This window comes from Rutilus rutilus, assembly GCF_951802725.1.
Source record: "Rutilus rutilus genome assembly, chromosome: 10".
NCBI lineage: Eukaryota > Metazoa > Chordata > Actinopteri > Cypriniformes > Leuciscidae > Rutilus > Rutilus rutilus.
Genome location: NC_140215.1, coordinates 31,760,874 through 31,778,124, shown reverse-complemented (window position 1 = coordinate 31,778,124; position 17,251 = coordinate 31,760,874). Strand labels below are relative to the sequence as shown.

General features: G+C 37.0%; 1 protein-coding gene across 6 annotated transcripts in view; it reads left to right on the top strand.

The window, feature by feature from the left end:
* Positions 1-1,869: 1,869 nt before the first annotated feature.
* The window catches only part of galnt13 (polypeptide N-acetylgalactosaminyltransferase 13), a 114,790-nt gene continuing 99,408 nt past the window's right edge, over positions 1,870-17,251 (top strand). For all 6 annotated transcript variants that reach the window (XR_014628968.1, XR_014628969.1, XM_084421505.1 and 3 more), the window contains exons 1-2: positions 1,870-2,355; positions 8,342-8,586. Coding sequence is in view for 4 of the 6 variants with exons in the window: in XM_084421505.1 (XP_084277631.1) it covers positions 8,445-8,586 (142 nt within the window). In the remaining 2 variants the exon portion in view is untranslated. The remainder of the gene's footprint in view (positions 2,356-8,341; positions 8,587-17,251) is intronic.

Sequence of the window (17,251 nt, the reverse complement as noted above, 5' to 3'; positions counted from 1 at the left end):
TTTGTACATTTGGAGTGCTGTCAGTACAGAGAACAACGACAAAAATCGGTGTTGCCTACAATGTGTTATCCTCTTTTTAAAATGTGCACCCTGTTGACTTCAATGGAGCAAGTTTTAAACCTGCTTTTAGCCTCTTAACATCCTTGATGTGTCATTACAAGTGCACAGGTCATGTGAGTGATTCCTTCGGAGTGAACGCGGGTGAATCTGACTGCAGTAGATGTGAAAGAAATATATAAAAAATGATGTTTATTCAGCCAGCGCACATACCTGTATTTACATCCTGTTTTCGGTCGAAGTCCACAGTAATCGATTGTCGAGTTCACGCGCATAGGTTTAGTACCTATGATCACGCGCGTGAACTCGACAATCGACTACTGTCGATTACAGCATTCTGCATACTGTCGATTACAATCGACTACAGCATTCATTTGCTGGCTGAATAAACATCATTTTTATTCATATCTTTCACATCTACTGCAGTCAGATTCACCCGCGTTCACTCTGAAGGAATCACTCACATGACCTGTTCACTTGTAATGACACATCAAGGATGTTAAGAGGCTAAAAGCAGGTTTAAAACTTGCCCCATTGAAGTCAACAGGGTGCAAATTTTAAAAAGAGGATAACACGTTGTAGGCAACACCGATTTTTGTCGTTGTTCTCTGTACTGACAGCACTCCAAATGTACAAAAAAATGAGCTCAATGTTAAAATTGACCGGAGTTCTCCTTTAATTTCACATCGTCAAAAGTTTCCCTCAACTGAAGCCCCATTAAGATCATGCATGTTTCAGCTTCATCAATTTGTGTTATTTATCATTATATAGCAGAATAACACCTGTTTAATTTGCAAAAATGTATTAGGACACAAATGTTTTTAGACGTTATGCCAGTCAATGCCAGAGGATGAACCCATTTTAAATCTTAACCAGGTATAGAGAAGAACACAGCAAAAAATTACTGAAATGGCAGTTGGCTCATGTATTGTTGTTGTATCATATGTCTTAAATATTATATATCTGTTGGAAATCAATCCTGTCTAGATCAATCAGATGTTTCAGATGAAATTTATTTGCAAATTTATCTTTGTAACATTTTTACAAATTTTGACCAGAAACATAAAAAAAATAAAAAATAAAAAATAAAAAAAAATCTGCATTGACTTTATTATAGTTTTCCGATCAGACAGCAGACAGTTCACAACCAGAAAACATGGAAAATGTTTTGTGTGTGTGTGTTGAAACATTGCATAGACAGAACAGGGCAAGTTGGACATTTCTAAAATAATATCCACTGTGTCTAGTTTCTACTGCGTACAGCAGGTGTCGCTGCCGTGTCTGTAAATTCCACTGTGGGCAGCAAATTTGTGAACCATGGATGGCGAATTGAAAATGAATGCAACTATCAAGTATGTCATAACAATTATGTAAAAATCATATAAAATAATTTTAATCATTTGTAGGCTATGAAACATAGCTATAAAACAAAACTTGGTAAAATGTGCTGTTAAAACATGTGAACATGTCCTCATGTCCCGTGAAAAAAGGTAATGTAATCAATTAGCCTACTATATATCATACTTATTAATACATTTTTTTGTTCATTATGGATTAAGTAGTACTGCAGGTTCTAATTAAATACAACAACAGCACCCATACTTTATTTTGTAACGTTTAATCGTAGGAAGAAGAAAGGCATGAGTTTGCAGCAGTAAAAAATAAATAAAAAAAGCCTAATATTAACCACTGAATTATTATGATTCTGAATGATTGGTAATAGTGTCATGCATCAGAAGTAGAATTGTCTTTTTTTTCTTCAACGAGAGATCTGCCTTTAGAAATAGCCTACATGTACCAGATGTCCTCGGCGCACTTGCGCATTGGTGTTTTAAGATGGACACGCCTCTTGTCTCCAGTCATCCTAAATCCAATACCCCAACCGGAACGATTCCGACATCATATGAAAGCATTTCTGAGGACAAGCAAAAAAAAAAATTCAGATGAAGACACAACCTGAAACCTGGTGCAGGACATATAGCTCCAGCATCCTCATCTGATTCCAGGAATGACATATGTCCAGTGATGCAGTGGACAGAATGCATGCAGCATCATTTCTCACACAGACAGTGCTGTAAGGGACAGCTCGAGGTGTATTTGGCCAAAAAAATCCGGCCTGTTATTCGTTTAATTACTCATTCATTTATTTTTATTTTTATTGGGAATATGTCGTTGCTCGTAGCCTACCAAGAAATAACCTACACATGAAATCGTGTTGGAATTATAAATTATAGGAAACGGACGCAACACGTTGTTGGCTGGTCATCGGGAGCTCAAGGTGTCATTCAGCTTTATTCAGTAAGTACAGAAGTGTCATTGCCTTACATGTAAATAACTACCTTAAATATTGAGAGCACATTTAAGCATTCACGAATCGATGCAAAACCAAAGCCAGACTATACGAAAATAACTCATTGGGGGTTAACATTTTAAACTTGTATAGCCTAGCAGTCATCGTTTTGTTTTCGTGTGGAAACCAACCAACATCATTTATTTATTTATTTAATAACTACAACCTGAGCATTTTGTGTCATTAAAACTTACATTTTTTTGGGAGCTTGTGACCCAAACATATTTTAAAATTAGCACGTCAACAGCATTATGTCAGTTTTTGATTGTTATGACATTTCTTGTCAAACCAATTTTGAGTTTTGCAATGCATAACTAACTGAAAAATGATAATATTCGGGTTGTGAGGGGTTATTACTGGTGGGTTTGGATAGAATAAATGCAGTTGCTCCAGTCAACTTGACAAGAGCTTGGATGATCTTTTGTAAACAACCAAAGAATAATGTTTATCATAAGGTAGTTAACATTAAATACAATTTAAAGGGCTTTTTTGATAAATATCCTATTCCTAGATATATAATTTTATGATGGATTCCCCAGCTGTCATTTACTGAGAGAGAATAATTATTCTCAGATGTTGCCTTGGGCATCTGATGGCATACTGTGAGTCTAAAGGTGTGTGTGTGTGTGTGTGTGTGTGTGTGCGTTAGTGAGTGTGTGTTAGTCAACTGATGCACAGATGTATGTGGATATATGCAGGCCACCATCATGAAAAAACTGCATGAAAAAAACGCCTTAAGGAAAAATTGTGTTTGTCTTTAATTTGAAGTGAAAGCTGCTGACTCAAGAACTCAAGCACATTTTCTGCCACTGGACCTGATTTTAGTGTGAGTGTTTTGTAAAAGGAAATAAAAGCTAAAGGATCAGAGGATTAGTGAGTTAACTAAGCTCTGAGACATGCTCACTTAGTGACCTATGTAGATAACTAGGGTAGGATAACTATGCCATAAACCGCTTTTTTTTTCTCTTATCTTGTGGCATAATCAATCATATATTATGTCAGTTGACTTTGGAAACATGTAGGCAATATTCTGCAAAATATGTGCACATGATTTCACTGTGCTGTTTTATCATGTCTGTGTACTTTTATTGTGTTGCATAGTTCTGTGCTTCTTAACCTTTATGCAGTGATAGTTATTTTAATACATTGAAACAATCTGTAAAAATTCTGCAGAGCTAAAATAGTCATTAGTAGGGTGTTATTAGTAAACTCTAAGCAAATGTGTCAAATAAATTATGGCTGCAAATTAGCAAGGTCTCATTTGCTACAAAGCTGTGACTATCAGACTTTCAAAAGCCCAATGTGAAGTGAAAGCCTCTTAATTAAGACCCAATCAATGCTTTCTTTAGGTTTTGAGTTTCAGGAGACTAATGGTAATAGCTTTGAGGTAACTGTACACCACAGTCTCAAGGGCTGAGTTTTTAGACTTTCATTGTCAACTTGTGCTTTTGAGTGTATATATATAGAATTAATTCTATATGGATTCACTGTTTGCTGTCCAGGCATTCCCTGAAGGAAAAGGACATACAGTCTGGAGTGAGTGTACTGTTTCCAGACTGCAGTAAAAAGAGAAGGTGGAGAGAGGGCACAGAGAACAAAAGAGAAGTACCTCGTTCATTATAACAGGAGTGATCTTGTGTCACACCTCTTGCTTGCAGTGTAGACAACAGAATTAGGAAGTTACAAACTAATTAAAAAGAAGAAGAAAAATAAAAAGGGTGTAAAACATTAATAACTACTATAGTAGCTCAGCTGATGGAGTTTTGGTTCCTTGCCACTGTCACCTTTTTCGCCTTTTTTCACCTTTGTTGCCATTGGCTTTTGGCTTGCTTAGTTGGGGACATTAAATTTAACATTTAATTTAATATTCAACAATAATATAATATAAATTAACTAAATTAATAACTTGTTTGCATTATTTTCCTGTTAATTATATCTCTGTAAAGCTGCTTTGAAACAATTTGTATTGTAAAAAGCGCTATATAAATAAATGTGGCTTGACTTGACTTGACTTTTCAGTATAGTTTGCTTTCTAGTAACAAGCAACTATTTTAAAGTGAAATGTCCAGTGAGTGTCACTACAAGTGTTCAGTTTTATCTGAAAGATGAATGTGAATCTGGCATAATTTTGTTATGTTGATGGTTGTATGTATCGCGGCAGTTTTTAAATGAAATGTCTGGTGAGTGGTGCTAAAATGTTAATGCTCTAATATGTAAAAAAAAAAAAAAAAAAAAAAAAAAAATTTCCACTATGCTATATCTTATCTTAAACCTAACTAAAAGTGTTAACAAAAGCAAACGTGAGAAAAAAAAATATACAATAAATTTCTGAAGCAACCTGAAGCTTGCTATTACATGTCTTCAAGCTCTTTTTATCATGACTCGTGTATGACAATACTCATATTCAAGCGTTCTGCATCACAAGTGAGCAGGTGAGCTTCCGGACAAGTTTATTATGGCCAAAAAGCCATATGGAGCTAGTTATGTAATGCAACCATCAAAATAGATTAGTTTACAAATCATGCACTATGCTAAGTGTTCTGAGGTCATAACAGCCTTGTGCAAAGAATCACACAAAAATTAAGGTGTGTCCCAATTTGTGTACTTTTGCACTATTCTATGACGATCCAGTGGCCACTATGGAAACCAAAACTTGCGCTTTTGGAACCTATGATCGGAATCGAAAACAAATTTTCTAAACAATTCCAATGGCATCGTTATTTTTTAAACGGTTCCCAGTTGGAACCGGTTCTCGATGCCCAACCCTATTCCTGACAGTAAACTCTGCCATATTACTAGAGAGAAGAGCAGCACCACCCCAGGAGGGATGAATACCATCTCTTTTCAACAGGTCAGGTCTGCCCCAAAAACTTTTCCAATTGTCTATGAAATCTATATTATTTTGCGGACACCACTTAGCCATTGAGTGAGGACAATCTACTAATTATCTCATCACTCCTGCAAACAGGAAGGAGGCCAGAGCAAATTACAGTGCCTGACATCGTACTTGCGAGTTCACACACCTCTTTAACATTAATTTTAGTGATCTCCGACTGGCGGAGTCGAACATCATTAGTGCCGACGTGAATAATAATCTTAGAGAATTTATGATTAGCATTAGCCAGCACTTTTAAATTTGCTTTGATGTCAGGCGCTCTGGCTCCCGGCAAACATGTGACTATGGTGGCTGGTGGCTCTATTTTCACGTTCCTTGTAATAGAACCACCAATAACTAGGGCACTTTCAACAGGATTCTCAGTGGGTGTTTCACTGAGTGGGGAGAATCTATTTGTTATGGTAATCGGAGCGGAAGAGTGTTGTTTTGTCCTGCGACTACAGCGTCTCACGGTCACCCAGTTGCCCTACTGCACGGGCTCTACAGCCGGAACCGAACAATGTACAGAGTTCATAAAGCTAGTCGCAATCAAACTAGTATCTAAAGCCCTTGCACTCTTACTATCCTCAATTAAAGTTTGGATGTTTTTCTCTAGTTCTGAAATCTTCTCTGTCAGCATGACTATCTCCCTACATTTATCACATGTAATGCCCTCAGTACTGACAGAGAAGGCTTTGCTATACTTGTGACATGAAGTGCAAGTGGTAATAACAGGAGAAGACATTACTCACTGTGTTTGTTGACTGATCCTACTTACCACAGTTGTTTGATAGACTCGTAAAAAGCGCAAGCGCGTGAGATAAAAATAAAAAAAGACGGCAAGCACACATGGCAGGTTAACAGGCTAGCGAGATACTAGCGTGTTGTGCTAGCGATAACGATTTAGATAAAAGCTAGCGATGTCAGATTAATGTGATAGGCAATATTAGATGATATCTAATATATGTTGATGAGTAAGTTATATTTAGCAATATAAACAAAAAGGAATGATAGTAATTGATAGCAATTGATCAGCAGCAAGGCAGACAGGAGCAATCTTAAGAGAGGAGCTTTCCCTTTCAATCCTTTTAGTGTTCATTTCAGCTGGAAACTGCAGTGAATATTATGTATTGGTTTTTGGAGCTTTGCAAAAATGTAGGTGGAGGCATGTATAATAAGCCTAGGTTGTTTGTTCTTGTGTTACTGTACGGTAACAAACTTAAGTACAATGGGGTTATGGAATTATTATTGCAATATTATTTAGGTAACCAGATGTAATATTAATTAAGGGCCCTACAACCAAAATATAACAAAACACATTTATTTACTCAAAGTGACCCTTTGAATAGTTGACTAGAAAGACAAAACTGAAAATGCAAAGCATACTTGCAGTTTTGATGTCACAGTGTCTGGTTTTGTGTATCTGTTGATATGTTTGTGGGTGTGGGATCTGTGTGTGTGTTGCTTGTTTGTTGCTTAGAAACCAGCTGATCACTTAATCAGCCCACAGCTGCAACTAGTTAATTCTGTTTGTTAGCTGCCTATATCTAGCGGGAGTGATTATTGCATGGTGTCGGTTCGTCACTCTTGTTTATGCTCTCTTACCCAGTTCAGGTGCCTGAGTTCCTTACGGAGTTATTTCCTCGATCTCGTCTGTGTTCCCAGACTTCTGGAGATCGTGTGGAGTTCTCTTTATTCCAGGTCTCGGTTGGCATTCACCCAGGACTATTTATATCACTCATCCTCTCCGCTGTATTTATATCCTGGTCGCCCGCCTGCTATACGTGGTGTTTTGAGTTATTCATCTGTTCAACCTGCCTTCAATAAACTGTTTGCTTGCATTTGGATCTACGACTCTCATTCTGACATTTGAATTCTGAGCACAACAATCTGTGAAGTCAAACTTGCATTGCTACAAGCATTTGCATTAATTAACTTGCATATTGTATAAAATTACTAGTTTGAGAGTGAAACACTACTTTCACAATGAGTAGATAAATGACTGATCAGAGACTCAGGGGCCTATCATACACCCGGCGCAATGTGGCACCACATTGTGGCATCGCAAGTGTTTTTTGCAAGTTTCAGCCTGACACAGTTATCATTTTCACGTTCTGCGCCATGTTGTTTAAATAAATGCATTTGCACCCGTTTGTGGACCCATGGGCTGCTGGTCTGAAAACGAGGTGTGTTCAGGTGCATTGTTGGCTCATTGCTATTTTGAGGCAACTGAAATATACTGCGCCATTGACCAACAAAAACCTGGTCTGAAGTCAATGGTGCAATATTTTTTTTGTTATTTAAAGAGCACATTAGTAATATGCGCCTATAGGAGGGTCCACAACGTGCGCACACTCTGTTTATTACACACACAGGGACACGCAGCAGCACACAAACATAAAAATAAAATACAAGTTTAAAAATTATTTTAAAAATAAAAGGATTACAATGTAAAAGATTATTATTGTGTACATAAATATATGGTGGAATCTGGCTTGTTCCGGAGATGGTCTGCTTGCACGCTTTAACCTTGCGCACGAGCAGATCCGTTTGCGCTCTGGAGAAGCGTTCGGTCTTTCCGCTTGCAAATTCCGTCATGTAAATAGCAATCCGCCATGGCGTGAGTGCAACTGGCTTTTAAAGGGAATGGGGGATGAGACTCTGATTGGTTCATTGCATGTTACACGCAAAACACACCCATTACTCATTAAGAGAATAGGAACAACCCTCTTAGACCATGCGCCGGGCGCGCTGACCATTTTTCCCGTCATTAAACTAGCAAAAGTGGATTCAGACATGCCCTTCCTACACTTGCGTCGTGCGCTTTAGACCATGCGCTTAGTTCGTTAAAATAGGACCCTCAGGGTTTATCTCAGATCAACCTGTTATACTCAGCATATCTGCAATTATGTCTGTAATTTGGTCTTTTAACTCTTGCTAGTCTTGCTATGTATCATTTCTGAAGGCTAAATGAACAGTGTATCTGCTCTATGTTATCTGAGTTTTGCAAAGAAGGATTTCAATCTTATAATACTTATGCATTTCTTGTCTTCTTCCAGTGGGATGACGTCTCAAGGTGTGTCCTGTCACAACTCCCCCTGCCCCATCTCCTGTGTCCCTCTCATCTGCCCATCTGTGGGGTCCTGACGCCAACAGGAGCTCATGAGACGCTTTGTGTACTGTAAGGTGGTGCTGACCACCTCTCTGGTCTGGGTGCTAGTGGACGTCTTCCTATTGCTGTACTTCAGTGAGTGCAACAAATGCGATAGTAAGAAGGAACACTCACTCCTGCCTGCGCTCAGAGGTGAGTCAGACCGTTTAACAGAATGGTAAGGGTTATTCATTACCTTCAGGAGTCCAGGTGTCCACTGTTCATATTTACTGCCTCTTAAGATGGCTCGTTGTGCACCCGTGCAGATGTGTTTGTGTACTTACTTATACACTCACTTTGTAAATATAATGATAAGCATACAGTCTGTATTTGAAAGGAAAAGTTAAACCCACAATGAAAAATGTCACCATTTACTGTCCTTACAGACCTGTGTGACTTTCTTTCTTCTGTGAAACACAAAATGTCAGGTTTTTGTTCAGATTGCAGGTTGCTTTATTTTATACAACCAATACATCTGAGGGCAAATGCAGACCTTGCAACACACCAGTTTGAATGTTTGCCAAAGCACAAATAACATTTGAGCAGAACATTTTCAGTAAATAATGAAGGCAAGACACTGCAGGAGAACGATACAAATATTAACTAATAGATACCACCATACTTCGTCAGTAATATTTAAAAATGCAAATGGGGCCTTATCTAGTCAAGTAATCTATTAGAGTAATAGGTTTTTACAGAGGGGAATTTTGAATATCTCTTTTTCTCACTCCATAAAATAAAATAAAAATACAGTAAACAGTCAGTAGAAAAAAAATCAGTTTCAATTCAATTCAATTCAATTCAAATTTATTTGTATAGCGCTTTTCACAATACATATTGTTTCAAAGCAGCTTTACAGAAAGTGCATTTCAGAAATGTACATAGAGAAATACAGTTAGTTAATCATGTATTGATTTAGGGCATAAACATATCGCCAGCGTCGAGTCGTCTCTTCACGGGCGTCGAGTCGTCTCTTCACGGGCGTCGAGTCGTCTCTTCACGGGCTTCGAGTCGTCTCTTCACGGGTGTTGGGGCATCTGTAGTTTCCATGGGAGGCTGGATACAAACTGGAGCTGACGATCTGTATTCGGGACTAGCGTCCCGAGATAACAACAGAAAAGCAGATGGGAAATAATTAGCGTAGCTGCTGTTCATAATATTAATGCATTCAATCTGATTCAACTGTAGTATAAAAGGTAAGTATTATGTGAATGCTTGGCTAAAGAGATGCGTCTTTAATCTAGTTTTAAACTGGGACAGCGAGTCTGAGACTCGAACAATATCAGGAAGGCCATTCCAGAGTTTAGGAGCTAAATGTGAAAACGCCCTCCCTCCTTTAGAGGACTTAGATATTCTAGGAATGACCAGAAGCCTCGAATTTAGTGATCTCAAAGAGCGCGATGGATTGTAGGGCGATAGAAGATCCGTTAAATACACTGGAGCTAAACCATTTAGGGCTTTATAGGTCAGTAGTAATACTTTGTAATTGATACGGAACTTTATAGGTAACCAGTGTAGAGACGATAGAATTGGTGTTATATGATCATATTTTCTTGATCTAGTAAGAACTCTAGCGGCGGCATTTTGCACTAATTGTAGCTTGTTTATTGAGGATGCAGGACAACCAGCTAATAAAGCATTACAGTAATCTAGTCTCGAGGTCATGAATGCATGAACTAACTTTTCTGCATCAGAAACAGATAGCATATTACGTAGCTTAGCAATGTTTCTAAGGTGGAAAAAGGCTGTTCTTGTAACATGAAATATGATTTTCAAAAGACAAGTTGCGGTCTAGTATAACACCCAGGTCTTTTACTGTAGTGGATAAAGTAACAGGACATCCTTCTAAATTAAAGTTGTATTGTAAGAGGTTATGTGGGCAGTTTTTTGGACTAATAAGTAATACCTCCGTTTTATCTGAATTTAATAGCAGAAAATTACACGTCATCCAGTATTTTATATCTTTAACACACTCTGTCAATTTAGATAATTTATTGTTTTCATCTGGTCGTGATGAAATATATAATTGAGTGTCATCCGCATAACAGTGGAAATTAATTCCATGTTTTCTTATAATATTACCAAGTGGCAGCATGTATATTGAGAATAGCAGAGGGCCTAACACAGATCCTTGCGGCACTCCATAGTTTACTGGAGTTATGATCGATTTTTCCCCATTTAAACAGACAAAATGGTAACGGTCTGATAAGTACGATCTGAACCAGTTTAATGCCCGTCCCTGAACACCAGTGTAGTTTTGTAGTCTATCTAAGAGTATTTTGTGATCTACAGTGTCGAACGCAGCACTAAGATCGAGTAAAACTAGTATTGAGATACAGCCTTGGTCAGAAGCTAGAAGTAAATCATTTGTAATTTTAACGAGCACAGTTTCTGTGCTATGGTGCGGCCTGAACCCAGACTGAAACTTCTCATAGATATCATTTTCTTGCAAGAAAGAGCCCAGTTGAGCGGACACCACTTTTTCTAGTATTTTAGACATAAATGGAAGATTTGAAATCGGTCTGTAATTTGCTAGATTATTATGATCTAATTGTGGTTTCTTAATAAGAGGTTTTATAACTGCCAACTTGAATATTCTTGGAACATGACCTAAAGATAAAGACGAGTTAATAATATTGAGAAGAGGCTCTGCCACTACAGGTAACAACAACATGTTTATTAGATCCAATGCCCACTAAACTACTGAAAGAAAGTTTAGTGGGCATTGGATCTAATAAACATGTTGTTGTTTTAGATGAAGTGATAAGTTTATTTAGCTGTCTTATTTAGTAGTTTATTTCCTGTCCTATAGTAGTAAAGCGGTGTAGTTGTTCTTGAGGGATAATTGAGGCTGAATCATAAGACACCATTAAAGATTGTACATTTACAATTGTGTTTCTGATGCTTTCTATTTTCTCAGTGAAGAAATTCATAAAATCATTACTACTAAACTGTAACGGAATATTTTGCTCAGGTAACGTCTGTTTATTTGTTAGTCTAGCCACGGTGTTAAATAAAAACCTTGGATTATTTTGGTTATTTTCTATTAGTTTGCGGAGGTGCTCAGCCCTGGCTGCTTTTAGGGCCTTTTTATAACGTGACATACTGTCTTTCCACGCGATTCTAAAGACCTCTAAATTAGTTTGTTTCCATTTACGCTCTAAATTACGAGTTTCTCTCTTGATAACATGCGTAGCACTGTTGTACCATGGTGCTTTCGTTTTCTCTCTAACCTTTTTTAATCTAATTGGTGCAACGATGTCTAATGTACTAGAGAAAATGGTGCTCATAGTGCTAGTCATTTCCTCTAGTTCATCTGTTTGTTTCGGTTCACTGAGCAACTGAGATAGATCAGGTAAGTTTAAAAAAAAAAAAAGTTAGATACATCAGATGATTGATATATGACCACACTCTTGTGTAAAAAAACTCTAGAGTATAGATATAAATAAAACTGTATAGTTTACCCTAGTGAAAAATAAATATAGCAAAATGTATTTGAAATACATTTATTGAATGCTAAGTATACTACAAATACATTTACATCTTGATGCACTTAATATAAATACCCTGCAATTGTACTTTTGGTATACTAAATTGATATAATTAGTCTGCTAAATTGGAACAGCTAATTTTGTACTTGATGTACTTAAGTTATCCAGACGTAGTGCTGAGATTCAACTGAAGATATACTTAAGTATATTTGATTGTGCTAAAATAGAACTATTGCAAGTATACTTTAAATATCTTGCATTTAAAGACTGACATTATACAGTGATCATATTATCATTTCTAACAGTGATATTGAAACACATTTTAGGCTTAATATTAATATATATTAATACTCAATAAAGAAGTACTCCAAATAAAGTGTAATTATAATATTTATATCAGTAAATCTCAAGTGATATGTCAGTAAATATGTTAATGGCTTTTTGTACTATACTTAGTGTGAAAAAAATGTATTTTAAATACATTTTGACCTAGGTGGTCCCACTTTATATTGTGGCCCTATAATACCTGTGAACTTACATGGTAACTGCATGTGTACATAGTATTTAACTACTGTGTGAGTACACATTGGTACATAGTATCTATAGCTGTAATATTTGTGTATCTACACATATGTAACAACCCACGGAATGGTATATGTAAGTACAAATGTGTAACAGGACATTGGTAACAACACTTTTTTCACTTCAGTAAGTACACAGGATTTATGTAACTATATTTTGTAACAACAATATGTATTTACACAAGTTGTTCCACTTCCAGACGCAGTCTTATATACTGCATTTACCAATTTGGATATAAATGTATTTAATTTCCAACCATGTCAGTATGTTAAAAGCAGATTTACTTTCACAGTGGCAGAGTTTTTCTAGTTTTATTTTAGGCAGTCTAAAGGACCTTGTGCTGTTCTAGTGTTAACCCAGCTGCAGGTACACAGACGTTTTACTTCAGAATCTGTTACACTGTTGAGTGTAATGTGTATTAATAAACATTGTTTAGCTTTACTGCTTTTTTTTTCTTCTTCTCGCAGTCCTCTATACATTATTTACTGAGAAGTGATCAAGGTTTAATACTTGGGCATTTCACCCATGCAATTGTTAAATTACTTTTCCTGTGGAATTATCATGTAACGACTCTGATGGTACACTACAATTACCTTAACAATTACACTTTATATTAAGTGGAAAGTTCCTGCAGAGTTACCATGTAAGTACACTGTTATTATAGTGTTACACAGATGTTTAGGTTTTGCAAATTACACAGTAAGTTGTGACCGTTTTACACTTTATATTAAGTGGACAGTTCCTGAGGACTTACCATGCAAGTACACTGGTATCACAAGGTGAAACTTTAGTTGTAATTCAACATTAGTCCTGCCAGTCATAAATACATGGTATACACATACTGTAGGAATCATCATTGTTTTCATAAAGTTTCAGTGTATTCCAAACTGGCAACTGCAGTATTTAAGAATGCATGTGGAAGTGAAACAACTTGTGTAAATACATATTGTTGTTACAAAGTGTAGTTAAATAATTCTTGTTACACATATGTACTTACCGAAGTGACAAAAAGTGTTGTTACCAATGTCCTGTTACACATTTGTACTTACACATTCCATTCCGTGGGTTGTTACATATGTGTAGTTACACAAATATTACAGCTGTAGATACTATGTACCAATGTGTATTTACACTGTAGTTAAATACTATGTACACATGTAAGTTCACAGGTATTAGGGCCACTTAATATAAAGTGGGACCGATGTTATAATCAAGCCACTTCTGTTTTCAAGCAGAACTTTCAATATGAAGTGAATTGTCATTGTTTTCTGGCCGTGGAATCTCTTGAAGTGTGCTCACCAGCTGCTCATTTCTTACTGTTTAATCCCAGCATCATCAGATCCTTGTCCTCACTTCAATGCTCTGCCTGGTAAACAGGTTTAACTCGTACCGTAAGCTGCTTTCAGGTTTAGATGTGGCCCACCAACAACCATAATCACAGTCTTTTTCTGAGCCTCATCAAATGTCTTATGTATTCAGATTCCGTGGTCTGCTTGTTGCTTCTAATGAAGTGTACAAACAGGAAGCTTGTGTCGGTCTGAAATACAATCTGTATCTATGCATTCAGGATTTAATAATGGCAGGAAAGCAATTAGGGTATTAAACAGACAGATGAGGTCAAAGCAGCCACAATGCTGAAAGAGCAGGGCTTAGAAGCACTGCAGTCTGTCGGCTATTTGCGATAGATTGCTTTTTTTACAAGGTCGGACCAGCTTAAAGATCTTCTCTTATTGAGGTCATCGCCAGTGATTAGCTAGCCCTGATGGCAAGAGGTGGTTATCTAAAGGTTATGAAATCAGCACAAAACTTGAAAGTTCAGTTTCAAGCAGGGAATTTTATACACTTCAGCAAGCCACTTATACCTGTACAGTGCATATACCAATGTGCACTATAATGATTTTAGGTCCATAATTGCTTGTTAATTATTACCTTTATATTTTAGCCTGAATTCTTATTACCTACTGATTCTCTTAATTAGTTTGTTAATTATAGAGTTCGACTTCATTGGCTAGCAAGTATCTTATATAAAAATTAATTGGCAGTTGGCATAGCTGATTCACTGATCTTCTGATGTGAGTATATCCATTATGCCTAGTCTTATAAATGCAGATAATTCCACTTCCTTTGGCATATAATATATATTTCATATTATTTCATAATACAGAACTATGTTTTTACATTTTCTGATAAAAAAAGGTGAATGGCTATTGATGATTTCCGTTGCACAGCTCTTTGCCACAATGCTAGTGTGTTGTCAGTGGTTGCTAGGGCATTACTATGAGGTTGCTAAGGTGTCCTCAGTGTCATTTAGATAGTTGCATTTAATGTCTATAGTGATTGCATACTAACTGGCCCAAGAAAAAAACAGCAACCCAGGCTCATTGGGAAAATGTGCCTGTAGTGACGTTTCTGCAAAATTACATTATGGTGCTTCAGTCGGCACTTTGAAATTGGAATGTCCAGTGAGTGGAGCTGTAATGCGTTTTCAGTTTTATCCAAAACAGATGAATGTAATCTTCTTGTAATGTGCAAGCAGACTCAGAAATCAAGGAGAGATGTATCTAAATGCAGGTTAGCACAGAAGGACGGCCTCCATTGCCGTGGCGGACAGCGCCTCCTCTTGGAAAGTGCCAACAAGTTCTCTTTCAGAAAGGAAATTTGGAAGGACTCAAGGCATATGACGTATGCTTACTTTGTCTGGATCCGAAGCGTTGGTATTGACCCATCTTTCAGAATCAACCTTTTTTTAAATCCAGCGATGAAAAGCAGACCGGTGCAAAATGATTGGCAGAAGTATAGATCGTCACCGGCTGTGGGTGGGGCTTCTCCCTACTACAATGACGTCATTGTAGGGGGGAATCTGAATCAGCTCGTTTGAAGAGACTGCTTTTGATTTATGGGAATTAAAAAAAAATCTTTTTACTATTATAGGCTGGTTGTTCTCACTCACTGCGGACACACATTGGTTTTCAAACATCTTATAAAAGGGAATTTTGCATAATAGGTCCCCTTTAAGACATGCTTTTTGGGGGCATTAAATAATGGCGCATATACAGTAAATTGAGGAGCACAAACCTTAGTAAATCACCTTGCATTATTAATTTATATACTCTCCCATAAATGTTGCATCTGAAAGGGAATTTTCTACAAATGCATATCCAATAAGGGCAGCTGCAAAAATAACCCTGTCCACGCCTTTTCAGCACAATTTATTTCACTGTGTGTCATTAGTAAATCCTGACAGTATTTTTTTTTTACGCCAAAAGAGGGTTTGCGCTAGGCACAAGATTTTAGTTAATCTGGCCCTAAGTGTAGTAATAGTAATGGAAACACCACTAATGTGATCAGTCTTGTCCAGTCTTTAGAGTTTCCTTCTATTTCATGTCTCTTTAAAATTATATCTACTGTAGATATATTTTCAAATATCCTATCAAAGGAAGATTTTACTTTTAGTCTGTTCAAAAGATAAAACAAGTTGGTTTATTTTTAGCTTTACTGTGCAGCCAATTATTAAGTTGTTCTTAGATACTACAGTAGATGTATCACAAAAACAGCCACCTTAAAGAGAGGACAGAGGTTGCTACAAATATGGATCTTATTGCTTAATAAATATTGTACTGGGATCAATATAGTAATGCAGTGGGGTATTGTTGCTTCCACATCTTAATTGCTACATCATTAAGTATACATCACCCTCTTCCCAGACTGAGAATGAAACAGAGCTTTACATTCTAATAAAACAAAAGAGAGATGCTTAGTGAGTATTAATTATTTAACGTCTTTTAGACATCTTTATGAATAACTCTAGAGAATCTCTTCAAAAGGGTCAGATCGGCTCTGTTCCAAAACCTCATACCTTATTAACCTTTTTTTCACTTTGTCTGATATCTTGGATTCATAATTTTTTTTTTTAATTATTATTAAAGCAGTACATTTTGACACAGTACATTGTCTCCAGCACAAAGTCTATAAGTGTTGCTGCTTTGTAATTTATCCATAATGTGGAGTCTTTCCTTTTCAAAAAGCTTAAAATACTGCTTATGAAGGCAACAAGGTTTTGGAACAGAGAGTATGGGACAACGCTTCCAGATTTATTTCAATGACATGATATTATGGGCTGTCCTTGTGCCCAAATGGATGCTATTTTTGGATTAGGCAGCTAAGTAAGAGAGCAGTGTGTAAGGGTATATCAAATCCCCTGGTGTTCTGCTTTGAAATACTGTGAAGGTTGAAGACAGACGTTAAGAAGCGATGCTGCAGAGTTTAATTCTTGCCGTTATTGTCAAAGACCTTGATAAGTTGCTCTTCGTCATACTGCAGTCACAGCACTCCTTATATTGCAGAGTACATTGAATATATTGCTTCTAATCTGCAGAGTAATCCTGTCTAAACCTGCCCCTGCAGACCACCAGGTTCACCCTGACCTCTTAACTGAGAAACCCAACAGATCAGACAAGCCATTACTGAGGACTGTGATTGGCTGAGAGAGGTTTGGATTGAACCCTCTTAACCTGGTCTTCTGCAGATGGATTTATCGCTCTGGGAAAGTTCAGACTGTAGGTTTATAGAAGGCAGTGATAAAAACCCTCAAATTATATTGTAGATTACAAAGCACAGTGATGTTCAAACCATTCATAAAACCCTAGCAACAACTCAACATCTTGTTATACCCTAGTAACCACTTGGAATGCATCCTAGCATTGTGGCAGTGAGTTTTCCAAGGGCAAAACCACTCAAAAAACTGA